At 43.6% G+C, this 27484-nt stretch overlaps 1 protein-coding gene across 2 annotated transcripts in view; it reads left to right on the top strand.

Moving 5' to 3' along the window:
• Positions 1-2087: 2087 nt before the first annotated feature.
• NFATC2 (nuclear factor of activated T cells 2) overlaps positions 2088-27484 on the top strand; it is a 165273-nt gene continuing 139876 nt past the window's right edge. For both annotated transcript variants that reach the window (XM_084854161.1, XM_084854162.1), the window contains exons 1-3: positions 2088-2675; positions 21242-22271; positions 25171-25339. In XM_084854161.1, the coding sequence (XP_084710287.1) occupies positions 2540-2675; positions 21242-22271; positions 25171-25339 (1335 nt within the window). In that variant the 5' untranslated portion in view covers positions 2088-2539. The remainder of the gene's footprint in view (positions 2676-21241; positions 22272-25170; positions 25340-27484) is intronic.

Here is a 27484-nt window from a genome sequence, read left to right as displayed (position 1 = left end):
CATAGTGCAGGGTTCTCATGTAACAACAACCCACGATTCAATGACAACGCATACTCAACCTGTACTCTGGGTTGTAATTACGTGCGAACTAGGTCTGTATGTTGAGATCTAGTTTGGGCCCCAATCTCAATCCTTTCTGAAAGGAAGTGTGAGATAGGTAGATACATAGATAATAAATCACCATCCTCATCATCCTCCATTTTGGTGCTGTACTCTTCATACTGATTTATGGTGAATCTACAGGCAGTTGTTAAAAGCAAAACTGAAAATGAGAGGAGTCCAACTCTATTAACTGGAAGGGCCTTGTACATCTCAGGGATTTCTTGAAAAATAAGCATAGGCACCTGCGTTAGTCAAAGTCATACGGGGAAGATAACCCAAGAAGGAGCTTCTTAAAAGGTAGAACTTGGCAGTAAGAAGGAAAAGGTGGGATAGCTAAACAGGTATTTGCCTCCATCAGCACATTCTTTTCACCACCTCCACAAACATTCTTTCACTCCTCTTAAAACTCTGATTTGTCATTTCATGTACACACGTGTCTTTAAAGATTTCTTTCTCTTGAAGTCGCTTCTTTCTTCTCAGCTCACCCAGTCCATCCAAAATTTCTCCCTTGCAAAGCCCATTGAAATGAATCAGGCTTGTGCATTGATGTCTGGTGAATTGCGGCCTATGATGTCTATGCATGCGTGTGCAGTAGTTTTCTTCCCTAGCTTCATATTTTCTTTTCGTTTAATGTCTTTGCTCTTTCATTATTTTTAAAGCCTGTTTTGAAAAGCAATATCCAAACCATTTGGGAGAGAATGCTGTCCATAGAATCAATGGGAATACGTCAGAGTAAGCTTTTTGAGGGAAATGGTGCACTGAAATGTGGCGGAAGCAAGCTTCATCCATGCATTTTCATGCTGGGAAAAGTTTCACCAGATGCATTTGTGCAGTTGTCAAAAGTGGAAGGGGAACCTGCCAGCAAAAAAAGAGGTGCCCCTCCCCTCCTAGCCTTTCTGGGTAGAATCCAGCGTAAGTCCTACTTAGAGTAGACCCATTAAAATGAATGGGACTTCAGTTTGTTGTTGTTGTTGTTGTTCAGTCGTTAAGTTGTGTGCAACTCTTTGTGACCCCATGGACCATAGCACGCCAGGCCTCCCTGTCCTCCGCTCTCTCCCGGAGCGTGCACAAGTTCATATTCATTGTATCTGTGATGCTATCTAGCCATCTTATCCTCTGCCGTCCCCTTCTCCCTTTGCCTTGAATCTTTCCCAGCATCAGGGTCTTTTCCAGGGAGTTTTCTCTTCGCATTAGGTGGCCAAAATATTGGAGCTTCAGCTTCAGTATCTGTCCTTCCAATGAGCACTCAGGGTTGATTTCCTTTAGGATGGACTGATCTGACCTCCCTGCAGTCCAGGGGACTCGTAAGAGTCTTCTCCAGCACCATAGTTCGAAAGCATCGATTCTTCGGCGCTCAGCCTTCCTTATAGTCCAGCTCTCACAGCCATACCTTACTACTGGGAAAACCATAGCTTTGATTATACAAACCTTTGTCGGCAAGGTGATGTCTCTGCTTCTTACTATGCTGTCTAGGTTTGCCATAGCTTTCCTCCCAAGGAGCAAGCGTCTTTTAATGTCATGGCTACAGTCACCGTCTGCGGTGATCTGGGAGCCCAAGAAAGTAAAATCTGTCACTGCTTCCATTTCTTCCCCTTCTATATGCCAGGAAGTGATGGGGCCAGATGCCATGATCTTAGTTTTTTTTAATGTTGAGTTTAATTAAGTTCCATTCATTTTAATGGGTCTGTGTTGGATTCTACCCTCTGCCTCCAAATTTACAACGCAAGCTCCTGTGCGTCTCCATTGTTGTTTGTTTGTTTTTAATCACTTGGCCACGTTTCACTGATCGCTCCGATCTCTTCGCCCTCGATTGGAAGGCCCCCTTTCGCCCTGACTGCTCTCTCTCCCCGCACACCCCGGTCTTTGGCTTTGAAGGGCCGGAGCGTCCTCACGCGTCCACCGCACTCGTTCCCCTCTCGGCGGTGGGGCAGCGGCTGCTCCACCCCGTCCCCCAGGCAGTCCCCTCCTCCCAGCCGCAGGTGGCTGCTGCGAACAGGAAGTTGCTACTGTGCGTGTAGCTACTTTCACGCTCTTGGTGTTGAACTGTAGCCAGGGGCGAGGAGCAGAGACTGGGCGGCTCTGTGGGTCCCCGGCGCCCTCCAGCTTCTCCTCGCGTGCAAACGCATCTTCCCGGCTTGCAGGTTTTACTGATGCAAGGAGAGAGCGGCGGGCGTTTCCTCGGGCTTGGTTACAAGCGTGCTACTCCGAGGAAACCCCAGAAGCTTACAGCAGCCTTGCAATTCATTGCTCTAGGTGCATTTAGAAGGGCTTTTTAACATTTTGTTTTGGGAAGGGGGTGCGGGACGTTAAGGTTTTTTAATATAGAGCTTGTGCGGGGAAGGTGAGAGTTTCCTCTCCCACCTTCTTTTGTCAGTCTTTCCCGCCCCCTCCCCCCTGCCCCCTTTTAACAAGAAAGAGGTCACCGACAGACATACAGATGGCTTCTTCCAGTCCAAACGATTCGAATCTGAACTCCCAGCCGGGAGACCCCGATCCGAATCCAAATATCAGCCCTCAAGAAGAGCTGGACTTCTCGATTTTATTTGACTATGACTATACGAACCCTATAGCAGGTTTGTGACTTCTGATTCTGATTATTTATTTTAAAGGTTGTTTTTTTTCTCCCCAACCTGGAATGGATATGCTAATATAGCTGGATTTATGCCATCAAGGTGCAGGAATACTACATACTATTTAACCTGTATTATTGGGTGCCTGGCATAAAACAATGGCTCTTTAGTACTTGGGTAGGGAACTAACTGTATCTGAGTAAGAGGCAGGTTGCGCTGGTACAGGAAAGCATTGTTTTCTGTATTTAACCCTAAAGAGGGCAGTAGGGAAACATTCCGATGTTTTCAGGGGTTGGTTGGGATTCAGTTGTGAGAAAATCGTTACCTTTCTTCTGTCAGCCTAAGGTGGAGTAAAAAGTTGGTGCATACATTTCTGTTTGTCATCCTGAGAGATGGATGATCAAAAGTTCTGATTGCTGAGGTTCTGATGGGATGAGCATATTTGAAGGAGGTTGACAGAAATTCAGTGGGCAATGAAATTATGACAATACAATATGAAATATACTGTCTTGGTTATTGTAGCAGATCAAAAGACTGCTCCCTGCCCTTTCTGGCTAATGCAGATATTTGCTTTAAACAACAACAACCCAATACAGCTGAAATATTTTCAGCCTGACAGTATTGTAGGTTGGTAGCACTTATCACTTGTATTGCAGGCATTGGACTTGTGATACAATACAGATCTAGAGGTGGTGTTTCTGTAGACATGGAAATAGCACTGAAATTCTTATTGGAAAATGGCTACTGTCTGTTAAATTTAGCTTGGTATAACTGGTGGGTTGAGTAACTGAAAGCAATCTCTACAGGACTTGACTGCTTTGTATAGAAGGCCAAACAGCAAATCAATAGTAAATTAATACTTTATGTTTGTAAGTTGCCATAGAATATCAGACCATGCTGATATGTATTAGGGCTGTTTCACACATGTCCCCCAAACATGGGTGTACTTGGATGTGAGAAAATGTGTGTGTATTGCCATGTTTTGTGTCACATGTAAATATTGTGCATGCACTTATTCATGTATTGGGAGCCCTCTATTCATTGCAGCCCCCCAGGCGTTCTCTTATTTCATGGTACATCCACGTTTGGAAGAACATCATATGTTAAATACTCCTGAGGGTGCTTTAAAAGAATGTTAGGAGGCTGCAGTTGGTACAGAACATTGCAATTTGCTTCCTGGTGTGGAGTGGTCACCAGTTAATCCAGGGTCATCACTGAGTCACCACTTAATGCTGATACTGTCAAGTTTATGTAAGCTTCCCCCCCTTCCCCCCCCCGCTAGCACTGTGTGTATTCTGCACCATGTTAAAATAAACTCTGCAACAAGGTTATCTGATTACCATTAAAAATACTAAAATTTACACTATATCTTAATATAAATTAAAGCAGCCTTAAATGACACAATTATTTCCCAGTTATGAAGTAGCCAGTGCTCTCCCAAATGCTCGACAAAACGAGTAGATATTACAGTGCAATCCTAGGCATGTCTACGCAGAAGTAAATCCCACTGAGTTCAAGGAGGCTTACTCTTGGGTAAGTATGTATAAGATTGTAGCCTTAGGGCATAATCCTATGCATGTTTAGGCAGGAAAAAAAAATCCTACATGCTGTCTGGGGAATGCTGGGAGTTGTAGGACTTTTTTCTTTCTAAACATGCAAAGGGTTGTGCCCTTAACTAATTTTCTGAAATGGTGTGTCTCTTTTGGTAGGGAATTGGATAGGAGTTGGGTTGTCATAAAAAATGCCTCCCCCCTGAGCTCTACCTAGTAGTCTTGAACTTTTGGGGGACCCTCTTAATTTTTTACTGTGTATTTGTATGGTGGTAGTGCTGCAGTGCAACCTACCATAAGTCAGGTTGACCTATAATGGGCCCCGACCCAACGTGACCTAACCAAGCTCACCTCCTGGACATTGGGAATATGGAAGAATGCTCATTTTAAAGAGCAGGAAGTGAGGGTTCATAAAGGAAGAATCAGCAACTTGAAAGAGAACAGCCTAATTGTAATTCAAATACAGACCATCAAACACAGACATACAAGGCCGGGAGAGAAGAGGTATTCATTCATTTATTAGCTTGGAATGTCACTCAACTGGCAAATGCCCTCAATCATAAAACTAAACAAGATAACAAAAAATAAAAATACAATAATACAAGTATCAAAACAATACAATATTTACATTTTAAAGTCATTAAAATATTAAAAACATTGTTCTTTATTCTTCATTGTTGCCCCATCGTCCTTTCCTTAAATGCTAATTAAAGCTTGAATGTTTTCCAAGGTGATGGGATGACTTTAATACTCGGTGCGGCATTTTGCAAACCCATTATTTTTAATGGCTTCCCTTTTCTTGCTTATTTGCGAACACATTGTCCGCTTTGTGAGCCCTTAGGATGGAACAGGATGTATAACTGTTCTTAATGGTCATTTTGAATGTATGATGCTACTGAAGGTAGTAGAAGTTGAAGACATCATACTATGATCATCATCAACTGACACAGCCAAAACCAAATTTGGATATATGGCTTAAATGCACGTAGTCAAGTGTATATTTGAATGAATATTTTGAGTATGCTTTGGCATCAGTATAGGATAAGGCATTGGTATAGGATAAGGCAGGGGTGAGGAACCCGTGGCCACGCTCATCTGTCTCAGCCAACATGGCTGTAGGTGAGGGTAATGGGAGTCCTTGGGATAAGGGAACTTGTACTATTTTCTTTCTTCAGGAGATAATGTGACTGAGTGTGCTTTACAGCACTTTGGAGTACGTTTGTACTTACTTACAAATAAGTGAGATCTGGGTCACAATCTAAGATTGTTAAGGGTATGCCATGATTTTTGAGCGTGCTCCTGCTAAGGGTACAGTTACTGCTTTATCATACACTTTTTGAATGAGTGAAAGCAATGAATGTAGCTAAGAGTAGTCTAAAATGGTATACTCTTACAGCGCCCAAACCGTGACTGAGAATATCTTTTCCAGTACAATAAAAGCAAGTGTAGTTGCTTATTTACATTTTCAGTGACGGGCCTAGAGAAATTAGCATGTTTAATATTTCTGCAGCACTAATACAGTGATTCAGTTAAATCATAAACCCAGTCTAGGCTTAGCTGAACTCTGAGACAATAAGGATTTACCCTTGGTTTCTTGCTGTGCAGGAAAAGAAAAAGATACTGAAGTGATTTCTTATCAAACCAACTTATGTTTGTTGCTGTAAGAACATAGTAACAAAATCTGACTTTCTTAAAAGCAAAATCAAGGCCTCAATATTAAACACATTTACTAGGGAGTAAGTCCCACTGAACTCAGTGGAAGTTGTTTCTGAGTAAACATGCATGCTGCAAATCCCTTTCACCTTGCTAGCATTATACAGTATGTTTGTGATAGTTAATAAGGTATTCAGTTTCTGTATGATACAAAGGGAACTCAGTGTGTTGCAGTGGTTTGTAGTTGGAAAGAATTGGGTTCAAATCCCAGTTCAGCCATGAATTTCACTGGGTAGTCTTGGACCAGTCTCTATAGGTGGGTTGTTGAGGATGGAATGGAGAAAACTCCATATATGTTCCGCAATGCTTTGAAGGATGCAAATTTATTGTAAAGATCCCTGTCAAACCTGAAACTTAAACTTGGTAAAATGTATGCAGTAGCTAGCTGGAAGGCAATACTTTTTGAGTTGAGCATTTTTGTGACTGACTCATAGTGGCGTTGGACGTGTGCTTACAACTTCCAAAGCAGCAATTCTTGATATGTGTGGTGCTTCAAATCGAATATGATTTCTGATGATGCGGCAGATTTTAATTCATCACTGAAAAAGAACATGCAGGTGTCCTGCATGTACTGAAAGCTCTGCTTGAGCTGGCGATTGCATGTCTCAAACCACCTTTGTTGTGAAGACATTTCTTTCCTAGAGCAGAATTGAATGGGAAAGATGCTAGTAGGTGTTTTGGTACTTGAGAGAGAGCAGGTGCTCTGTCATGCATGACCTTTTCTAGACATGGTTGTCACTACTGAATAGGACAGTGCATCCCCTGGCCCCCTGGTTCATCACATCAGATTAAGGCACATATAGCATTGCTCTATCCCCTATCCCGGCATGGAAATGATGACTAAGTAGGAAAATGATCATGTGTGAAGTCTGTAAACGCACTGATTCTAGGATAGGAAGAAACCCTCCTACCAAGGCAGGCTTGGTTAAAATAATACCATTTTTAAAAACCATCTTGAGTTTGCGACCCTATGCACACTTACTTGGGAGTAATTACCATTGATCTCAATAGAGCTTATTCATGAGTAAACATGCATAGGATTCTGGTGTGTTGGAATCGCAGCGATAAGTTCGCAAAGTGCTTAGAAAAACTGTGGAGCAGAGTTGCTGATTCAGGTTAAAATAATATTTTCCAAGGATTGGTCTGTTATTTAGGTTAGTAGTTTTGCAAATTGCTTTTCTTGGTTGTTTTTGTGGTAGGAAATTAAATGGCATGATGTGGTATATGGGCGAATGTATTGGCCTTAGATAAGGGTTCAAATCCCTGCTTTAGTCACAAAGGCTCACTGGGTGACATTGGGACATCATTATCTCTCAGCCTAACCAACATCACAGGGTTGTTGTGAGGATAAAATGGAGAGGAGTATGTATACCTTCTGAGTGTCTAGGAGGAAAGGTGGAATAAAAATGGCAATAAGAATACCATTATAATACTAGTGCAATGATTGTATGCATTGCTTTACCCAGCACTAATGCTGGGTAGAGTAAGCTGGAAAGACCCTCCAGGGACTGTTGTCCTTGTACTGAATGCTGTGTATTTCAAGATGGAAATAATTAGTGTAAGAGAGATCACAACAAAATATATAATCTGGAGGACATTCCTTGTCTTTCAGAAGACACCATTATGAGTCTGTAAGTAATCCTTTCTACATCAGTGATCTTTAATGTACTAAGATTAAAGCATGTTTACACAGAGATGGATTTATTTTTTTTAAAGCTTCAGTCCACATGTCTTCTGTGTGCCTGGCAGTTGTGGAACATTACTTTTTTCTAAATGATGTTAGCTGCATCTGAACTGAAGCTGGTAAAACTTCCAGTGTTGGGATGTTCACCAGAAATGTAACCATAGCTGTGCGTCAGTATCCCAGGCTTTCTCTTCTTCCTTCCTAAAGGTTCTCAAACTATGTGCCAACTATGCTTTTCCAGGTCAAAGGGGTGGAGTAGAATCACGTGAGCCTCTTTGTGTGAAACTTAGAACTGGTTCACATGTGCATGTTGAAGCCTGTGACAGAAAGGGATTACTTGCATGTGTGAATGGGTCATTGCAGATACAGTGCTTCAGGCAAGACTTTCATATCGACTGATGTCACCTCAGATGTACTGCTTTTCAGCAGAATCAATTCACAGATTCAGCAGCCAGTCAGGAAGTGCTGAGACATCAGATAATGTGTGTGAGTGTGGAAAGAACGGTCTTAAGATGCTCAGTTTTGCTTGTCTTAAGTCTGGAGAACAGACATACTGAATTGTATGGAGATCTAGTGTAGTAGTGTGATTAGAATTTTGGACTGGGTCTCGGGAGACCTGGGTTCTAGTTCCCACTTGGCCATGAAGCTCACTGGGTGACTTTGGGCCACTCACTGACTCTTGGCCTAACCTACCTCACAGGGTTGTTGTAGGGCAAAATGAAGTGGAGGAGGTTAATGTACTCCTTCTGCTCCTTGGAGGAAAGGCAGGATATAAATATAACAAGTAATAAATAAATAAATATCCAATGCAGTGAGAGTTCAAGGACAGTCAAGCAAGGGGGATTTCTGAATCTTCCTTCCCATTGCATGGCTCCCAGCATCATCTGAAAAGAAGGCTTAGGAAACTCTTATCAGGAAAGATATGGGACTGGGGGGGGGGCACAATGTAATGGGGAATTGGGCAGAGACATCTTATGGGAAGGGGAATCTAGTCACAAGCTGCCTCTGTCTCATTCCTACTGCAGCCCCTACCCCACATCCCTGGAGCCATGGCTCAGTGGCAGAGCTCCTGCTTTGCATGTACAAGGCCCCAGGTTCAACCCCTGGCATCTCTAGGTAGGGCTGGAGAAATTCTTGCCAGGAACCCTGGAGAGCTACTGCCATTCAGGGTCCACAGACTGGCCTAGATGAACCAGTGGACTGACTCAATATAAGGCAGCTTCTGATGTTCCTATCCCAGGACTTTCCTGAAGTTCCCCCAACCTTAAGAGAGTATTTGGGGAGTGGCACAGGGATCTGCACTGGGAAAGAGGGAATGGGGAATTCCCCTTGCATGAGCATCCTTGCACAAGGACTGCATTAGATACAAGCTGCTGTATGATTCAAAACCGACTTGTGTATAAATGTGGCATTATCACTGCTGCCTGTGTTTAACTTGCCGCCCCTGGAGGTAAAAGTATCAGTCAGGCATACACCCAAAATGGAATAACAAAAAAAGGAGTCAGGGGTACATTTATTTCCTAGCAACTGCCTGTGTGCTTCCCATGGGAGGCTGTCTTCGCATTTTCAGGAGTTTCAGATGCTGGGAACAAACCACGGAAGGATATAACTTTCCCATCCTGTTCATAAGCACCCAGACGCATCTGTCTGGCTAGTGCTGGAATCAGAATATTGGTCCAGGTGAGCCTTTGGCCTGATCCAAAAGGACAATTCTTATGTTCTTATGACCTTTATATTAAGGAAACGTGACTGTCCTCTAATGAAGCTGAATGGTGGGAAATTCAGGACAGAAAAAAGGAAGTACCTCTTCACACAGCACATAGTTAAACTATGGTATGTGCTACATTCATGGAGGATAAGGCTATCAAAAGCTACTAGTCATGAAGGCTATATATAGGAGGTGGGGAACCTCTTTTAGCTCAAGGGCCGGATTCAATTTTGGGGAAGTTCTTGGGGGCCACATTGTGGTGGCATGCAGTAATTTAGGCAAAAGGGGTGGGAGTGAAATAAAATGAAATACCAGCCTATTTTAGCTTAAACTGTTTCCTGCCAGTAACTGTGCCTTAGGGGAGGTGTTTTAGCCTTTTAGAATGGGGGAAAACTTGCAAAAGTCAGGAAACCACCAAACAATTGGTGGTTGGGGAAAAGGGGGTGGGGCTAGAGGAAGGTTATGTGGCCATCTGGATTTGGCCCCTGGGCCTGAGGTTCCCCACCCCTGCTATATATTATCTCTAGTATCAGAGGCAGTATGCCTGGGAATATCAGTTGCTGGGGAACATGTGAGAGGATGCTATTGTACCGATGTCCTACTGGTGGGCTTCCCATCACGTTGGCTGCTGTGGGAACCGCATGGTGGACTAGATAGGTCTTTAGTCTGATCCAGCATGACTCTTCTTATATATTATTATTTTTATTTATTTAAAACATTTGTATCCCTCCCTATATCCTTAAGATATAGTGTACAGTTAAATCAATTTAAACAGTATGAAAAAATAAATAATTTAAACAGCTAAAAGTGTATTAAACCATTAAAGAAGCTAATACCAATTAGAAAATCTAGAACAATAAAACAGTTAAAACAGTGTGCAACTTTAGGGAAATGAAACCAACGTCTGTGCCAATCAGGCCTCCAAGGAGAGGGCATTCCAAAGCCAGGGTGCCACCGCAGAGAAGGCCCTCTCCCATGTCCCACCATAGTTTACGTCTTGCACTGGTGGGATGCAGAGGAGCAACAGGTCTCAAATCTCAGGCAGGCATATATAGGGAGAGGTGCTCCCGCAAATATTGAGGTCCCAAGCCGCTTGTGTATAAAGTTCTGACCTCTCAACTAGAATGCAGAGGGCAACAGACCAAAAGAGCAGGGATCAATGTAAGCCATGAGTTGGGATTGTAGGTTCTCCAAGCTCACTGAGGAGGTAAAGCTTGTGTCTGAGGGCTGAACTACAGCTATATTAAATACATACTATGTAACTGGCCCTTGTTCTTTTATTTTCTTCTGTGCATGTGTGTGGGGCCCTGATCTGGATTGGGACCACCATACACAGATAGGGGAGATTTTTTTTTAAATTTTAATCCCCCCCCCCCCGAGAGGGGGCTAAAACAAGAGGGAAAAAAATTCCATTAGCACCTTTGGAGTTCCCCCCTTTTTTTCAGCCCATGCAAGAGCATAGGAGGGGTGGATTTAAAGAAAAAAGCAGCTGGGTGGAAATGTTTAAACCTACCCTACCCATGCGCGGTGGTTCCAATCTGGATCCAGGGCCCCACACACTTAGATGGAAGTAAATAAAACAGCAAGGATCACTATTTAATGTAGTGTGTAGTTTAGACCTGAGCTGTACCACTTCAAGTGGAGACTTATATGACTGAATGCTCCTCCATAAAAAATAAAATAAATCCTTCCACATAGAAAACCAGCATATGAAAGAGAAGGCTAATGTAGAACTAGTCTCCTCAACATCTAGTTTTATACATGCAGGGAATTTGGTATATGAAAGAGCATTCAGTGATGTCAGCCCCCATTTGCAGTATGAAGTGGTACAGCCCAGATGCAGCTTTACTGATTTGGTAACTTGAGGCCCAAGTGATAACGTTTTTTCTTCTGATAGATTGTCTCTGTTGAGGAATCTTGTTCCCATTATAAGAAACTCTTGTCTACAGTCTGTAGTATAGTGGTAAATTTTGAAGTGCAGACACTCATCATGAGCATCCCTGTAGCCTCGTCCCCAAGGAGAGTCCCAAATTGCAGGCAGCTGGGTTGATACATATCAACAAACCAGGTCTAGCAGTTTTCATCTCCATCAGTAGCAGGACTTTTGTAAAGCTAATGTTTCTTAGGGAGCAATCCTATGCTTGTTCAGACAGAAAAAAGTCTTACAACTCCCAGCATTCCCCAGTCATCATGGCTGGCTGGGGGATGCTGGGAGTTCTAGGACTTTTTTCTGTCAAAACATGCATAGAACTGCGCCCTTAATTGCCTTTTCAAGACAAAGCCATGCAACAATACTTTGCATTACAACACGGATAGCTCACAACAATGACCAAAGGCTTATTACCCCCAGCCACCCCCAGTGCATGCTGCCTAATTTCCCTAATTACCCTTGCGAGGTGTGGCTTGTGCGAAGGGGGGTGGCTGGGGTGGTTAACAAATACCCAGAACTCATGCTTGTAGGGTTGCTGGGTGGTTTGTTAACCGTTCCAGACATCCACCCACACCGGGTTCGCCTGTAACAACAAGCCACTCCCAGCAAGGGTAATTAGGGAAATGAGCTGACACTTGCGGGGGTGGTTAATAAACCATCGTGGCTTATTAACCACCTACGCATGTGAGAACCCAGTCACTGTGAGGGCTGATGCTAACCTCAAAGGGAACAGGGAAGCCTCAGAGAGGTGAGAGAAGGCATCATCCCAGCTAATCAAAACATCTCAGGGTTTTTTGACCCTGCAAGCCCTGGCTTCCTTACATCCCTGTCCACAATGCCTATCTATGCTAGCCATCTCATACAACCAACTGTTCTACCTTGTTAAGAGCTGCTGTAGCATAACAAAAAGTGTTTTCACACTTCCAGTCTCGCAGCAGCCGCAAAGTCACAAAGCCTCACCACCTGCCCTTCCATAATGTGCAATATGTGGGATAATAATGCTGGTCTACTTTTCAGATCTGTTGTAAGGATTATTTGGATGCCATACATGAAACATGTTGAGTACTTGAAATGCATGATGATAGCTGTAGTTCATTCTTGTATTTATTCTTAGGGTGCAGTCCTTTCCAGATGCCTGTCAGCCCCCAAACTCAGGCATCTTATGCAGAGCAGGAGGAGTGTGGCGGCTATCTTTGTCTCCATGCTTCTCCCGCTCTGCATTTTTGCTAGATGGGTGTTTTTGCCTGTCCAGCTAGGGCTCTGCAGAGGGGGTCAGATAGAGACCTGGGAGGGCCAAGGATAGCTTATGTCCCTGCTTTCCCAGTCCCTTCCCCTCCCTGCCCACAGAACCATCCCTTTCCCTCCTCTCCGAGGTTGCTTTTGCGATGTTGGAGAGGCAGCTGGCATTGTTCTCTCTGCACCGGCTGCAAGGGGGAGTACCAGGGGGTGGGGAACTCAGACTCCTGGGTCTGAGGTCAGAGTGCTTTCTCCGACCTCGATTCCAGGAATCTGAACCATCGTATGCCCCTCGCCCCTGATGATGTCTAAGAGCCAAAGGATTGCTCTCCCCAGACATTAGTTCCTGTTAGAGGTTTTCTAGTCTGGTCCTTAACTACACCTACACCTAAGATCTGCAGGCCTCCCTTTTGGGGACACCATTACCCACAGAGGTCTGTATATTGGGCACGCATGGAAGGACTTTCTCCTGTATTGCCCCCAAACCATGGAATGCTCTCCCTCAAGAACGACGATTGGACACCACTCCTTTGGCCTTTAGAAAGGGCATAAAGATACATCTTTTCAATTTGGGCTTTCAAAATGTACACTGTTAACGTTCTTACTGTTTTAATGCTCTTGCTCTCATTGTTTAAAGTTTTTATTATTTTAAATTGTTGTACACCGCCTTAATGGCTTTTTAGCAGATAAGGCAGTATATAAATGTTCACAATAAATTAATAAATTCCCAGGGTGCTCAGGGAGAACAGAGAAATAGGAGGAGGAAAGATACAGGTATTTCCAGGGTTTGCAGAAAAGGTGATTGTGAAATATATAGGTCTCTTGAGAAATGCTGTATCCTTGGTTTTCTAGTTGCCCTCCTCTGCCACAGCAATCCAGACCCATCCAGTGGGCTCTGCAGATTCACTTTATTTCCTTATGGAGTAGGGGATATGTCTGCTGTGGCTCCTGCTTGTTATGTTATCATTCCTAAACATGGTCATGTGCGAATCATCACATGGTCTTGTAAACTGGACTGTAGAAGAGATGCAGGTGACGTCTTGTATTGGACAACTTTGTCAATAGAAAATGCAGAAGAATAATGTCAGAAATCCCAGAATTTCTGGTTTCTCACAGCTCTTTGGGCTACGATGGAAAAATCAGGACAGATGTTTCAAAAGAAAAAAAAAGATCAGGAGTTTAGAGGCTGGATTTTGCTAGGTGTTGACTTCAAAAATGAGCACCAAGGATATTCATTTAAGCTGAGATCTACTGCGTGATACGGGTAGCAGTGGTTAATGCTAGAAATTATCTTGTCTTCTGCAGAAATCCTGTTTTGCTATTATGGTTAAGAACACGTATCTGTTCAGCCTAACAAGAATACTAACATTCCTTGGGGTTTTTTGTTCTAGATATCTAGAACATATGTGAATACTCCTATGTTCAGGCCAGTTTTATTTTCACATACTCAAAAACACCCTTGCATTGTTACATTTGTGTAATAAATGTGGTGGAAGTCCTAAGGCCTAAATGAATGTTTTATTCAACAATTTAAAATGCAGTGAAGTAATATGAATAAAGCTGGAACTTGTGGTTAAGTGAGGTGAGTCAAACTAGTTGCACACACACTCATCACCCAAGATGATGTTTCTCCCCCTGTCAACTCATAGTGCTTTTTAATCTTGGGTGGCTGATTGCAATTTAAGGCACAATCCTATGCATGTTTAGACAGGAAAAAAGTCCTACAACTCCCATTCTTCCCAAGATTGCATGGCTGACTTTTTTCTGTTTAAACATGCGTAGAATTGTGCCCTTAAACTATTTTTAATTGAAGCAGAGCATTAGCCTGCTTTTTGTAACATCTTGCCTGATGGAATGCTCTGGAGATCTCAAAATCTTGCACATCTTTTGTGATCTTTCAGTTAGCCTAATAAAGGTATTACACTATATGGACATCAGTAAGTAGGCACTCTAACTAAAATGAAGAATGCTGGCTTGCCATAAGGGTGGTGTAATGTCAACAACTTGGTTTTGTTTTAGTTGCTTTTTAACAAAGATCCAGCATGGGAGTGGTGGTGTCTCCAATTTCATGCTAAATTGTTTCATGTTAACTGGCAGGAGAATATTTCACAGAATCTGCAGTTGCTACGTTATTCAGGAAGGGAGCCTTTTAGAAAACCACCTTCCGTGTCGAATAAGTAGGGGTGCTGTTTGGTCATCCTGTGCTTTCCAGAGATGCATTCCCAAAAAAACAGCAGTAGCCCTTGTTGAGCCAAGTCAGCTTGGCATGATCGGCAGCTGAGTGTTTGCTAATTGCGTGCCCTGTTTCGGTAGCAATGAAGTCTGGACTGCTTGATTTAAATTGGAGTCAAATCAGGGAATTTAATCTTAAAAGCAGGAACTGCTGTGTTTGCATCAGCCTTCTTCTCCTCCCATTCCATAGTGGAGTCACAATGCTGCATTTGTACCATCACTGCTGTTCCTATGGCTACAGACTGTGATGTCACAAACACATGCATCGTCGCCATACCAGCTTGGACAGTGATTCCATACTTTCTTCTAAAGTGAGGCAGGGCTGGGAATAGGTGATCCACCTCCAAGAAAAACCTAAGAGCTTCAAGAAGGCATGCTGATGAGTCAGCAAGTAGCAGCTTCCCTCTGAGTCAGAAGTGGACCAATGTAGATGGGTGTGTCCAGGGTGCTTACCATATTGCTGCCGGTGCCACATATTACATATGGCATGTCAGTAGGAGGTAACTGGAGAGCCACTTCATGCAAAATGGGAGACATTACGTTTTGCATTCATGCAAAATTCCACCTGGGTTATAACCATTGTCATAATCATTTAAGCAAAAGCGTAAATGTAAAATGCATTTCTTTCTTGCTAGTGTGAAAGAAAAATCCAGTGTAGTGTTTCATCCTAGATGTCCCAGCTCTAGGCTGACTGAAATGTTGCAATGTCTTTTCCTGAAGGAAAAGGATGAAAGCCATGTGTAAATAGTCACTGATGGGGTGGTCCTAGGTCAGGGGTAGGCAGCCGCCAGAGGCTTTGGACTAAGCTCCCATCGGTCCTAGGCAGCATGACCAATGGTTAGGGATTATGAGATTTGTAGGCCAAAACATCATGAGAGCACTAGGTTACCCTAGTTGCCCAGGAAAACCAGTTTGTAACCAGCCTTTTCCAGCCTGGTGCCCTTCAGATGTTTTGGACTTCAACTCCCACCAGCCCCAGCCAACATATCCAATAATTAGGAATGCTGGAAGTTATAATCCAAAACATTTGGAGGGCACCAGGTTGGGAAAGATTGTTGTAGACTACAGTCCTAAACTAGGCTTTAAACTTTTAATAGATGAATAAGAACAAATAAAGCTTTCTTTATACTGATATAACAACTAATCCATCTAGCCTTCTGCATTTTTGTGAACCGCCCAGAGAGCTGCAGCTATTGGGCGGTATAGAAATAAATAAATAAATAAATAAATAACCCAGTACAACACCTGTCTAGAGTGTCTAAGGGCAGGTATTCTGTCTAGAGTGGGTCTCTAGACAGGTTCTCAAGCAGTGCTACCTTACACCCTTTTTAAACTGGAGACACTGGGGATTGAACCTGGGACCTTCTGCATGCAAAGTATGTGCTCTACCAGTGAGCTATTGCTGCTCCCTACTGAGCTTTGGCTAGCCTATTGGGCTTGTTGTTGTTCAGTCGTTCAGTCGTGTCTGACTCTTCGTGACCCCATGTACCATAGCACGCCAGGCCTTCCTGTCCTCCGCTCTCTCCCGGAGCGTGCTCAGGTTCAGATTCATTGCATCGGTGATGCTATCTAGCCATCTCATCCTCTGCCGTCCCCTTCTCCTTTGGCCTTCAATCCATCCCAGCATCAGGGTCTTTTCCAGTGACTTTTCTCTTCGCATTTGGTGGCCAGAATATTTGAGCTTAAGCTTCAGAATCTGGAGGTTGCTAGTTGGTTAATAATAAGTCAGCCAAGGTGCCTGGCTGCGATGAGTAAGAATCACTTCCCAGCAACCAGCAATGAGTGTTTTTATTAACTGGGGTAGATTTGTTTCTCTTTTTTTCATATAGGACTTCAAAATGCCACAAACAATTAACGTAAGTATGTGTAGGAGGTGGGCTAGTATTTTTTTTTCTAGACCAGTAACCCTCTTGTGTACTTTAAATATATATATATATATATATATATATATATATTTAACGAAGCTATCCTAAACATTTAAATCAGTTGGTCTTCTGTCCTGCAGAAGGGGGTGGGAATGCAAACCATTTAGGATGTTAGTTTGCAATGTGGTTTATTAACTAAGAACATAATCATTTGATGACTGATGAATAATGAGTGATGAAAATGTGTAGAGTTGCCACTTATGCATCGCCAAAGAGGACATGAAGAACCTCAAAAGAGGACATGAGTTTGCATAACATTTGCATATGCTAATTTATACGCAAATGTAGAAATAATTGCTATAATTTAAGGAGAAATACAATACACTTCACCATATATGCTTGGGGAGACTATGACCAGGTGCTCAGTCTGCTGCCCAGGTGCTAACTGCTGATGGGCAACTTCATGGCCCCTGCTCTCCTCGCTTTATGGTTTTTTAAACCAGACTTGGATTGGACAGCCCTTCAAATGGAGGGCTGTCCTCTGTAAAGTAGGACACATCAGGGCCCAAGCACAGAGTGTGTGTGTGTGTGTGTGTGTGTGAGAGAGAGAGAGAGAGAGAGAAGGTATGTTTTACCAGGAACTGAGGCCCCAGGGTGGGTTGGTGGGGGCTGCGGTCTTGCCCAGGCTGCAACCCTATTACTGTGAGGGGGAAAACTGATGTTAAATTGTAGATCATGCTTGAGGATATTTATGGCAACTTATTTCCTTGCATCATCCAGATCTTGTGAGATTTGCTGGAGCCAGTCAGAAACAGTGTTAGAGCAGGACAAGCACCATACTGAACAAGAGGTTGCTGTCCCAGGCCCTTCTCTAAAAGAGTGTGTGTGTGTGTGTGTGTGTGCTTGTACAGTTGAAACTAGTCCTTGTAGTTTGAGAGATAAATTTATGCTTCTGCGACACGTGCTCTCAAGAACTACCAGTCTCAGAGGTCCCTGTGCATAGGCACGAGGGAGAGATGGCTTGTAGGAGGGACAAGGCACAATAATGGTCAGGGATACTGATCCCTAGGACAGTGGGAGCAAGTGGTGCTGGTAGGCCCAAAATATATGTGAGTAAATGTCTAGTTCACACCCATACCAAATTGCCACATCTGGCTAGAAATACAAATCATGGGATTGTATGTGTGGGATGGGATCACAGTATGTGTGTGGAAGGGGGCCTGTGCTACAAGTTTTTAGTGGGCCCCCCAAAAGATGCTTGGGCCCTTAAAACCTGGCCACCCTAAGTATGTGTTAGTGATGCCCTATTCCCTAACAAATGTCAAGTGGAATAAAAGCAGCTTAAATAAATAAGGGTGTGACCTTATGCATGTTTAGGGAGAAAAAGGTTCTACAATCCAGAATTGGAGTGTGGTTTGTCATTTCAGGTCTAATTAGGAATGGAAGGTTAAGATCTTACATATGTGGCATTTTGATACTCTTTGGATTGAATAATTGGCACACTAGATTGCTAGCAGTAATGCAGTGTTCTCGACTGACACTGTAAATACACCAGACAAATGCTTATAGTGGATAAAAATAGTAGCTGATGCTAAACAAAGCAATAACGAAAGCAGACAAAGATGTGTTCAGGCAACTTTTTTTTTCCACTGTAAAGTAATTGACACTTATACTGGGTTATCGAAAAAAATCCAGCTTCAGAGCGTAAGGTAACAATAGTTAATGAGCCTTAAAAATTAGATCTGTAGGATAATAGTCTGGGGTTTAGTTTTATAATCGAGTGACATGTAGTGTCAGGGTGGACACTGAGCCCATAGAATCCCAGAGTAGTTCTGATTCTGAGGAAGAGCAGCCGCTCCTGGGAGAGGAGCGCGCTCATCCTTCCCAGGGCCAACAGCTGGCAGAGATTCCTCCCACCGGCATTCCTAGCATAGACAGCAGTCCCGGGAGTGAGAAAGCGCGGGAAGAAGACTTGCTGGACACACAACGCCGACGCAGGGAGCGGTGCCAAATGGAGGGCGCGGAAAGGAGGCGTAGTGCCCGGTTGGCGTGCAAGCAACGGTTGCGCCCAGTGGATCCAAGGGAAAAGGGGAGGGACTCTCCCTAGCCCATAAGTTCAGGGTCTGCCAGTGATTCTCCTTCAAACAGGGACCAACTGTTCCAACTTAGGGCATAGGTACTCTGCTGCTCATATCTAGTTGCTAACAGTAGAGTTGTTAAGTTGTAAAAGAGGAATAAAGCTTTGAAAAGAATCCCTTTGTCTATGTCTGGACTTGGCTACTAGATTAGACTGAGAGAGGCCGCCAAGGAGCCCTTGACATGTAGATTCTTTGCCGTGTATTGAGACAAGTAACAGAACTTGGTATAGATAGGATTGTTGCATCTGGAACACATGTCAAGACAGTTTTCCAGGTCTTGAATTATATATGTCCCATTTTATGTTGCTTACCTAGTACTTCTTGACGGACATAACCATCAAGGATTTGCACCCAAAGATTTGCATAGGCATTCTACATTGTTTTGCTCTGGGAATACCTACCACAACTGCTTGCAGCGTTAGCAAAAAAGTAAATTTACTAGTCTCAGGTACAAAGCCTTTACCAGCAGTAAATCCCATGGTACATTTGGTGTATGTAATTGGTGTACAGCATACACGTCCTTCTTGAACATAACTATAATTTGCATTAAAGACATTCATTTGAGGTTGGATGATCATTGCCAAAGGATTTGGTTTTTGCTTCTTAGTTTGGGTTACCCAAAATCTATATTCCCTAGAATTTGAAGGGAATGTTTAAAAATACATTGGTAGGTCAATGACTTTATCTTACAGGCTTTCTCAGTGCCACCTTTGTCCATGTGAAACAAACAAGGGATCTTTTTTACCCTCTGTCAAACGTAGAAGGCAATATGAACCGTATGTATGATCTTAACTTTGGGTAAGATCTTAAGAGTTCCAAGGATGCATTATATTGCCAGCATCTGTCTAGATACACTTTCCTCCCTCATCTATTGGAATGAAATAAAGCATTGTTTAAACTTAAATGTGGAACTGTGCAATACTTGTGTTTATTAACACACACCCCTTCCTTTATTGGCTCCCATGTTTCTGCCAAGATTCTGCTCAGTGGAGCAATTCTTGGTCTGTAAAATATTTGAAGTGAAAAATGAGACTAGTGAAAATGAGGCATATTTTGTCATGATTCTTACAGGAATCCTTCCCCCACCCCCAATAAATAAATAAAATTAAAAATGCCCCTTTCCTGGATTAAAAAAAAAATCTAGTAGAAATATCTATTACACAGGACCATTTGATTTATAAAAGGCAAAACCATGGATGGTGCAGGTTTTTCAGTTCAAAAAACTATTATGCGCATAAAAATGGATTTTAAAGAAACATTTGATTAAACAGCCCAAAAACAGTACACGTGTTTATAAATAAAGTATGTGATACAATTATGTAAATGATAAAAGTGCTTTATCTGTAGTGGTGACCCAGTTATAGAATGCCCACCCTAAAGAGGCTTGCTTGGTGCCTACTCTGCAATCTTTTCAGCACCTGGCAAAAACATACTTATTCACCAAGGCATTCTAACTTGCTGGAGTTCTAGTTGTTTTAAAGGATTTAAAAATCTGTTTTATTGTTGCATTGGTGCTGTGACTCAGTTGGTTGTACACTGCCCTGAAATCCTAAATAGGATGAAGAACAGTATTGAAATGTTTTAAACGAATAACAACAAAGAAACATCAGGGGAAATTAAAAGGAAAGAAAGGGGATAAGAAGATGGAAGAGACTAATGGAAATACATGGTGAACAGTTATAAAATAGTGATTTTTTTAATAAATTAAGCAGAAGGTCCATTTCAAGCTTTGGAGAGGGGAAGACAATCAAATAGTCACCCCTAGATGCAGCACGTGTGGATCTTAGCTTTGTGGGAAGTTGCAGCTAAGATCTGATTCTGGCAAAGTAGGCAAGGATCAAATTGGCCAGAGGTAGAAGACGTGGTCATAGACAGACTAGAGATTAGGCAAGCAAGGACCAAGGGCTGGTGGTTGGGTGCTGGGTTGGCAGATGAATCAAAGGGCCAGCGGTAGGAATGTAATCAAAGATAAACCAGAGGTCTGAGATAAGATGATCCACACTGTTATTCTGTTAGATTATTTGCTCTGAGTAGCAAAGCAATTTGGAACAGGCATTATATGCCATCAGCCATGCCCCTATTGGACCCTCACGTCACATGGTCCAGCTCTGGCCACCATATGGCGCTATGACAGTGTAACAGAGATTGGGCAAGTAGTGGCTCAGCCAGAAAGCTGTCCTGGTAACACAGGGAATAAAGTGAGTTTGGGCATTGTGAGTTCCTGGTTCAAGTCTCCCAGCAGATAGGCCCAAGGTATTTTGGAAGCCAGTGTAGCAATTTGGTCCAATAGCGGTGCACCCATTTTTGTTCTGCTGCCTTTATGCTGAGAATGAACAATGGGTTCATGCTTGGAGGCGCTTGACCTGGTATCTTCCGCGAGTGATCAGCATTGAGATGTAAAGGTATTGCCATCTTTTCCTAATGCACTGTCGCTAATGCCTTCTTGTTAACCCGCAATTGCTCAGCTTCTGCAGTGGTGTGCCTAGTCTTAAAAGCGACCCTTCTTTTTCCAGAAGAAACGACTCCTTCACATAAAACCATCAGCCCACCCTCTGGAGTTACTTACCCTCATGACGATGTCTCGGATTATGGCCTCAAGCCGTACCCCTTCGCTTTGTCTAGCCTTTCGGCAGATCACATGGGCAGATATGGACAGCCAGATAGCATAGGGTCAAAATGCTACTTGGACCCTGTCAAGGCTGCAGGTCTTGAGTTGGGCCCTAGGATTGAGATAACACCATTTTATGAACTGACTCACTCGGGGGGTCCCTTCAGCAGCAGAGACACAGATCTATCGGTAGAGCATCAATCCAGCTCAGCTACCGCTAGCCCAAGGTTTACCCTGCCTGTCCCCGGCTTTGAGAGCTACCGAGAACCGCTGTGCCTGAGCCCTCCTAGCAGTGGCTCCTCTGCAAGCTTCATTTCAGAGACAAATTTCTCTCCTTACACCTCACCATGCGTTTCACCAAATAATGGCCCTAGTGATGACCTTTGTCCACAGTTTCAAAACACCCATGCTCATTATTCCCCTAGAACCTCGCCAATAATGTCCCCACAAGCAACCATCGTGGAGGATACCTGCTTGGGGCCACGTTCACCATCACCACGTCCCAACTCAAGGTCGTCGTCGCCAGGTGCAAAGCGGAGGTACTCTTGCACTGAGCACTACGGGAGTCAGCAACCTTCAACTTCTCCACGGCAATCGAGGACCCCCTCTCCACAGGCCTCTCCCCAGATCCCCCTGAGAGAAGACGGATCTTCAGTCACTTACACCCAGTTGTCCACCTCCTCTAGCCTCATGGATGCAATGAGCAACCTCACCACTGATCCTTCCTGTGGAGTTCCCACAAAAATATGGAGAACCAGCCCGGATCCTTCCCCAATGTCTTCCCACAAAGCTGGCATGCCGTGTCATGTGCTTCAGCCAATCGAATACATTGGGTCTTGTGAGCAGGATGACCGGAGAAACCCACCACCGGAGTCTATCTTGTTGGTGCCGCCATCTTGGCCAAAGCAGCTGATGCCTGCAATACCCATCTGCAGGTAAGCAGCATGTCTTGTGGTCACTCCTCCTAACATATTTTTTATAGAATCTGGCCCTGATTCCAGAAAATCCCATTATGCATGTGTCTGGGATTGTGTACCTTTGACGTCTTTCCTAAACAGCAGCCATCACCATGATACCCAAGGGTAGTTTATAAAGGGTTCTGTGATGCAGTGTGGTGGGACCTGCTGTTTGGGTTGCCAGCCAGTCATTAAGTTGTATCCAATCTTAGTATAAGTTAAGTCCCATTCATTTCAATGGGTGTACTCTAAGTAGGACTAACATTGGATACACCCATTATCTTACAGGTACATCCAGTAAAAACACATTCTGGCATGTAACCGTTGGTTGGGAGCTGAAAAGTTTACCAAGGAAAGATTTTTGCTTTTAACTGCTATTGATTCCATCCCTAGATTTGGCCAGACCTTACTCCACTCCCTATCTCTTGCTGCACTTTGGGGCCTGTTAATGTCTGTGGTGTAGTGTGATGTAGTGACTGTACAAACCAGCATTACTTTCATGGCACCCTGCAAAGTGTGATCTGTGTTGGCAGGATCCAGAGGGATGAAAATGGCCCCTAGACCCCCCCACCCCAAAGTTACCCATCCCTGGGCTAGAATGTTGGACAGCCACTGGGGATACCCAGGTTCAAATCCCCTCTCAGTCATGATGCCCTTGAGGTGATCTCTCTAGTGACTTCACAGGATTTTTCTGAGAATGAAAGAAGGGACATGGGTGCTGTTCAGAGCCCTTTGAAGGAAAGGCATGTTAATTTTTTTTAATAAATATTATGTATAAAGTTTAGAAACTCGCAATCTTAGCTGCTGTTCCAAAAAGAGAGGTGTTTTTAACAACACTCCCACCCAAACTTTCTGTAATTCTGGCTCTTCTGCATGCTTCTTTTGGTTTAGGGCCTTAATGTTTTATAGGTACTCCTGTAACTTTACAGCTCTGTGGCCCTCTGATGTCAGGATCTTCTGGATTTGAACTAGGAAACTTCCTGGCCTCAGGTTGAGAGCCAGTCTGTGTGAGCTAATTTGTGCTGTGTGCACCTGGCCTTAAGAAGCCCTCTTTGAACATAGAAGGGTGACACCGTATGAGGCATATGGGTTGGCTGGGCCTGGTGTATATCAATATTAGTAGCTTGGTCTTTGGCTGGTCAGCCTTAGAAGGGACTGCAAAGGTTATCAAATTCAGCCCCCTGCCGATGTAGGAGGTCCACTAATTGGTGGCTATTGAGCCCCTGCTTAAAACCCTTCTGCCTGTTGCACTTCAGGCTATTGCTTACAAATCCAGCAGTTGATCTTGAGGAGTCTGAGCTAGAGAACCCATCCTCTAGATTTGGCTACAGCCACCCATGGCCCCCAACTGGCACTGACACTTTTCTGCATGATCAAAGCATGATTTCAGAGCCTTTGTGCTGTACTCGTCTAAGTCACCTTTAGCTGACATAGTGCAGTATCCTGCCTCTGCACCCAGTACACGTGGGGTTAACTTTGCTGCAGAGGAATGAACTCATAAAAAGGATTCCTAGGCACCTGTGAGGAACCCTGTGACCTCCTCCGCCTTCCCTCCCAGTGATGTGCTACAGAAGGTGCCATAGCTGAGCGGTAGGGAAAATGCTTTGTGTGCAGAAAATCCAACGCGTTATCCCTGGCATGTTCAGTTAAAAGGATCTTAGTTAGCAGGACTGGGAAAGATACCTATTTAAGATCCTGGACAGTCAATGTTAGTCAAAGTACTTGGGCTAGATGGACTGAGTTTAAGGCAATTCCATTATGTCTCCAAACTGAAAATAAAAAATACAAGATCATATGCACACTAGACTTTTACACCTTGGTTGCTGTTCATATGGGCATACCTCTATGTAATTGCAAGGTCTACCTATAAGCAGTAGGTAGAAGTCATTTGCTAGATGTAAATGACCATCTACCAGGGTCTTTTTGTTGAGGTTAGGTTAGAAACAAGCAAACAGGTGAATCCTAATGGGATGCTGTGAAGATGGGCATGGGGTTTGTGGAAGAGAACTTAACAGAGGAGGAGGATTTGGAGACAGGATTGAGGAGTGCTTAGCCCTTTATATACCTACCAATTTTCCCTTTCAGATTTCTCTGCTGTCTGGCTTTCTTTCAGCTGGGCTCATTTCTGGTTTCAGAGCCCAGTTATAGGGAAAGGAAAAATCAATTAAAAATGATTGGGGGTGTGGAGCATTTGCGGACGGTCCAGTTGTGGGATCAAGGTTAAGCATCCGTTCTTGCTCACTGATTCTCCCCTGCAAGTGTTCCCCCTGCAGTATGCCTCTGGGAAACCCAAACACAGGTTATGGTCAGTATCCCTCTTCCACTGTTGTGCCCAAGCAAATGGTATTCTGAGGCATATTGACTCTAAAGCTGGAGGTTCCATCTAGTGATCATGATGAATAGTCATTGATCCTCCGTGAATTTCTCCAGTCCCCCACAAAGGCATCTGAGCTGGTGGTCATCATCCAATCACATGTAAGCGCATTCCATAAATGGAATTATGTGTTGTATCAAGAAGGGCTGGATGCGCCTGATCTCGTCTGATCTCAGAAGCTAAGCAGGGTCAGCCCTGGTTAGTACTTGGATGGGGGACCGCCTGGGAATCAGGCTTCCTGCATTGAGCAGGAGGTTGGACTCGATGGTCTTGTAGGGCCCTTCCAACCCTATGATTCTATGATTCTAAGTACTTCCTTTCATCTGTTCTGAATCTCCTGCCAATCAGTGGAATGACCCCATTTTTTTAGTACACTGAGAAATGGAGAAAAAGTTTGCCATTTGTTTTAATGGAAAAAGTAGACCCTATTCTTGGTGGTTTTTGTTTTTAACGAATCTGCATTTCATAATGATGTTCAAACTTACTTTTGACCCCTCTGCCTAGCATTCCTGTGCAGTCCCTCCCACCGCTTGAGTGGCCACTCTCCAGTCATTCTGGCTCTTATGAACTACGGATAGAAGTGCAGCCAAAACCCCACCACCGTGCCCATTATGAGACAGAAGGAAGCCGAGGGGCAGTCAAAGCACCGACAGGGGGGCACCCTGTGGTCCAGGTAAGGTATTTTCTTGGTGTAGATGAGCTGTGGAGGATCTTAAAAGTTCGATGTCCCTTGCTAATCTAATGTAGTGCCACCTTGTTTGGAAAACAGGGGCAGAACAATGTCACCATAAAGCTTAAGTTACACTTTAGGCTTTCTGGGAACCATGGCACATGGCCCTTGTCGGTAGAACAGCCATGCTCTTGTTGTTTATGCCATTTTAAATTCCTGACATCAAGAGATGCCATCATGTTTGGGCATAAATAAGGTCCTTTTATAATCCTTTAACAAATAAAAAGAAAAGGCTATTGTAGGGGGAGCATGCTTTTGGGGCCACAGAAAACAAGAAGGTGTAAAAATATTTAGCTTGGGAAATTGAAGTGAAATATTATTGATGTAAAACAAATTGACAAGTTTTAACAGATAACTTCTTTGCTTAAAAAATAAATTAAAAAAAACACATCTTAAGTCAGTCTCCCCCAACCTGGTGCACTCCAGACGTGTTGGACTGCAACTCGCTTAATTCCCAGCCACTGTGGTCATTGATTGGCTGGGAATTATGGCAGTCCAACACATCCGGAAGGCATCAGGTTAGGGAAGGCTGATTTAAGTTGTCTCTCCAAATGAAATTTGAAGAGTTTTGAATTTCAACAGAATGTTGAAATTCAACAGAATGTTGAAATTTAACAGAATGTTGAATTTGTGCAAAATTTCATTTCAGGTGTTATTCACATGACTCAGAAAATACACCGGAAGAGCCCCCCGTCTTGCATTTTAGTAATTTGCATTGGCTGGAATAATTTTGTTGGGGTGATGCTGACTAAAGCAACCTGGATATGCCTTGCCTTTTGCAGGGCTTGCTGCTGCTCTAAATCAAGCTGTCACCTGGGTAGTTTTCAATCACAGTGTCGCCACTTTTTGCAATATCTTCTTTATGTGACGCCAGTAGGAAATCTTTTCATTGGCAAGTGAGATAAGGGGAGAGGAGGAGGTCAGCTGAAGCATTTCACACAGAGTCGGCACTTAGTTCAATGAGGCATTTGATAGCCTGCTATAAAGTTGATGTAGTTGTAAAGTGATAGGAGCACAGGTTAATGGGTTCATGAATCCATAGGGGGAAAGGTGAATGAGGCTGGAGCAAGAATACTTTTTGCAAGTTGGACTGAGGTCATGAAAGCAGTGAGATATCTTTAAGTTGCAGGAGAGGGCAACCTGTTATTGGACTCCAGCTCCTATCAGCCCCAACCAGCATGGCCAGTGGTCAGGGATGTTGGGAGTTGTAGTCAAGCAACACCTGTGGGGCTACAGATTCCCACCTCTGCCTTAGAGTATCGAAGGATGAGGTGAATTCTCTGTTTTTAATTGCAGGTGTGCACATTCAGGCAAACTTCAATGGGAGAATTCCAGTTCAGCTCTAATCTTAAATTATGGCAGAATCAAAATTTGACCTCTGAGCATAGTAAGGGTTCTGTAAGGAAACCTGCCAGCTGCAGACAGAACGTCCGTGCCCTTGCGGGTTCTGCATTCTGCTGATGTATGTTGTGATCCAGTAACGGCCAACACAACCACCAGTTCCAGGCTGGTGCTATCCAAGGTCCTGTGTATAGCTTTGTGTTGTTCCATGTCATCCCATCCCATGTTCAGAAGGCATAAGTGGGTGGGATTGTTTGTGATGCATCTGTAAGAGAATTCTTGACACCCTGGCAGCATTGCAGTCCCCGGGATTCTTTCTTTAGAGGAAAGCACAACAGCTAAACTTGTATAAAAAGCAGAACTGTAATGTTGATTGCTCACTTGTAATTCTTGCTTCTACTGTAGCAGAAGGGTGATCAGGCTTAGGATCTTGTTGCAGTAAATCCAGATGGCAGTATTCAGCCCATTAATGCAATTTATTTCCCTATCAAAGGAAGGTAGAGCCACCCTCTATGGGGAATAGTTCCTCTCTAAATCCTTGGCAAGTGTAGTTTCATTCATATGAACCATTTATATCAGGGGTGGGCAACATGTGACCCACCCCTCCGCCCCCCCAAATGGCGAAACATTAAAAAATGGTGTCTGGAGTGGCCATTTTGACCCCCTTTTTGAGCCTTTTAGTGCTCTGTAGCTACCGCAGAGCACCAAAAGGGTCAACTCAACATTAGCTTGTAAACAAGCTAATTT

Source organism: Heloderma suspectum, chromosome 4 (genome assembly GCF_057233095.1).
Source record: "Heloderma suspectum isolate Gila_16-S chromosome 4, 16-S_ref, whole genome shotgun sequence".
NCBI classification, from domain to species: Eukaryota; Metazoa; Chordata; class Lepidosauria; order Squamata; family Helodermatidae; genus Heloderma; species Heloderma suspectum.
Note: the sequence above shows the minus strand (reverse complement) of the source record. Positions and strands in the feature narration are given on the sequence as shown.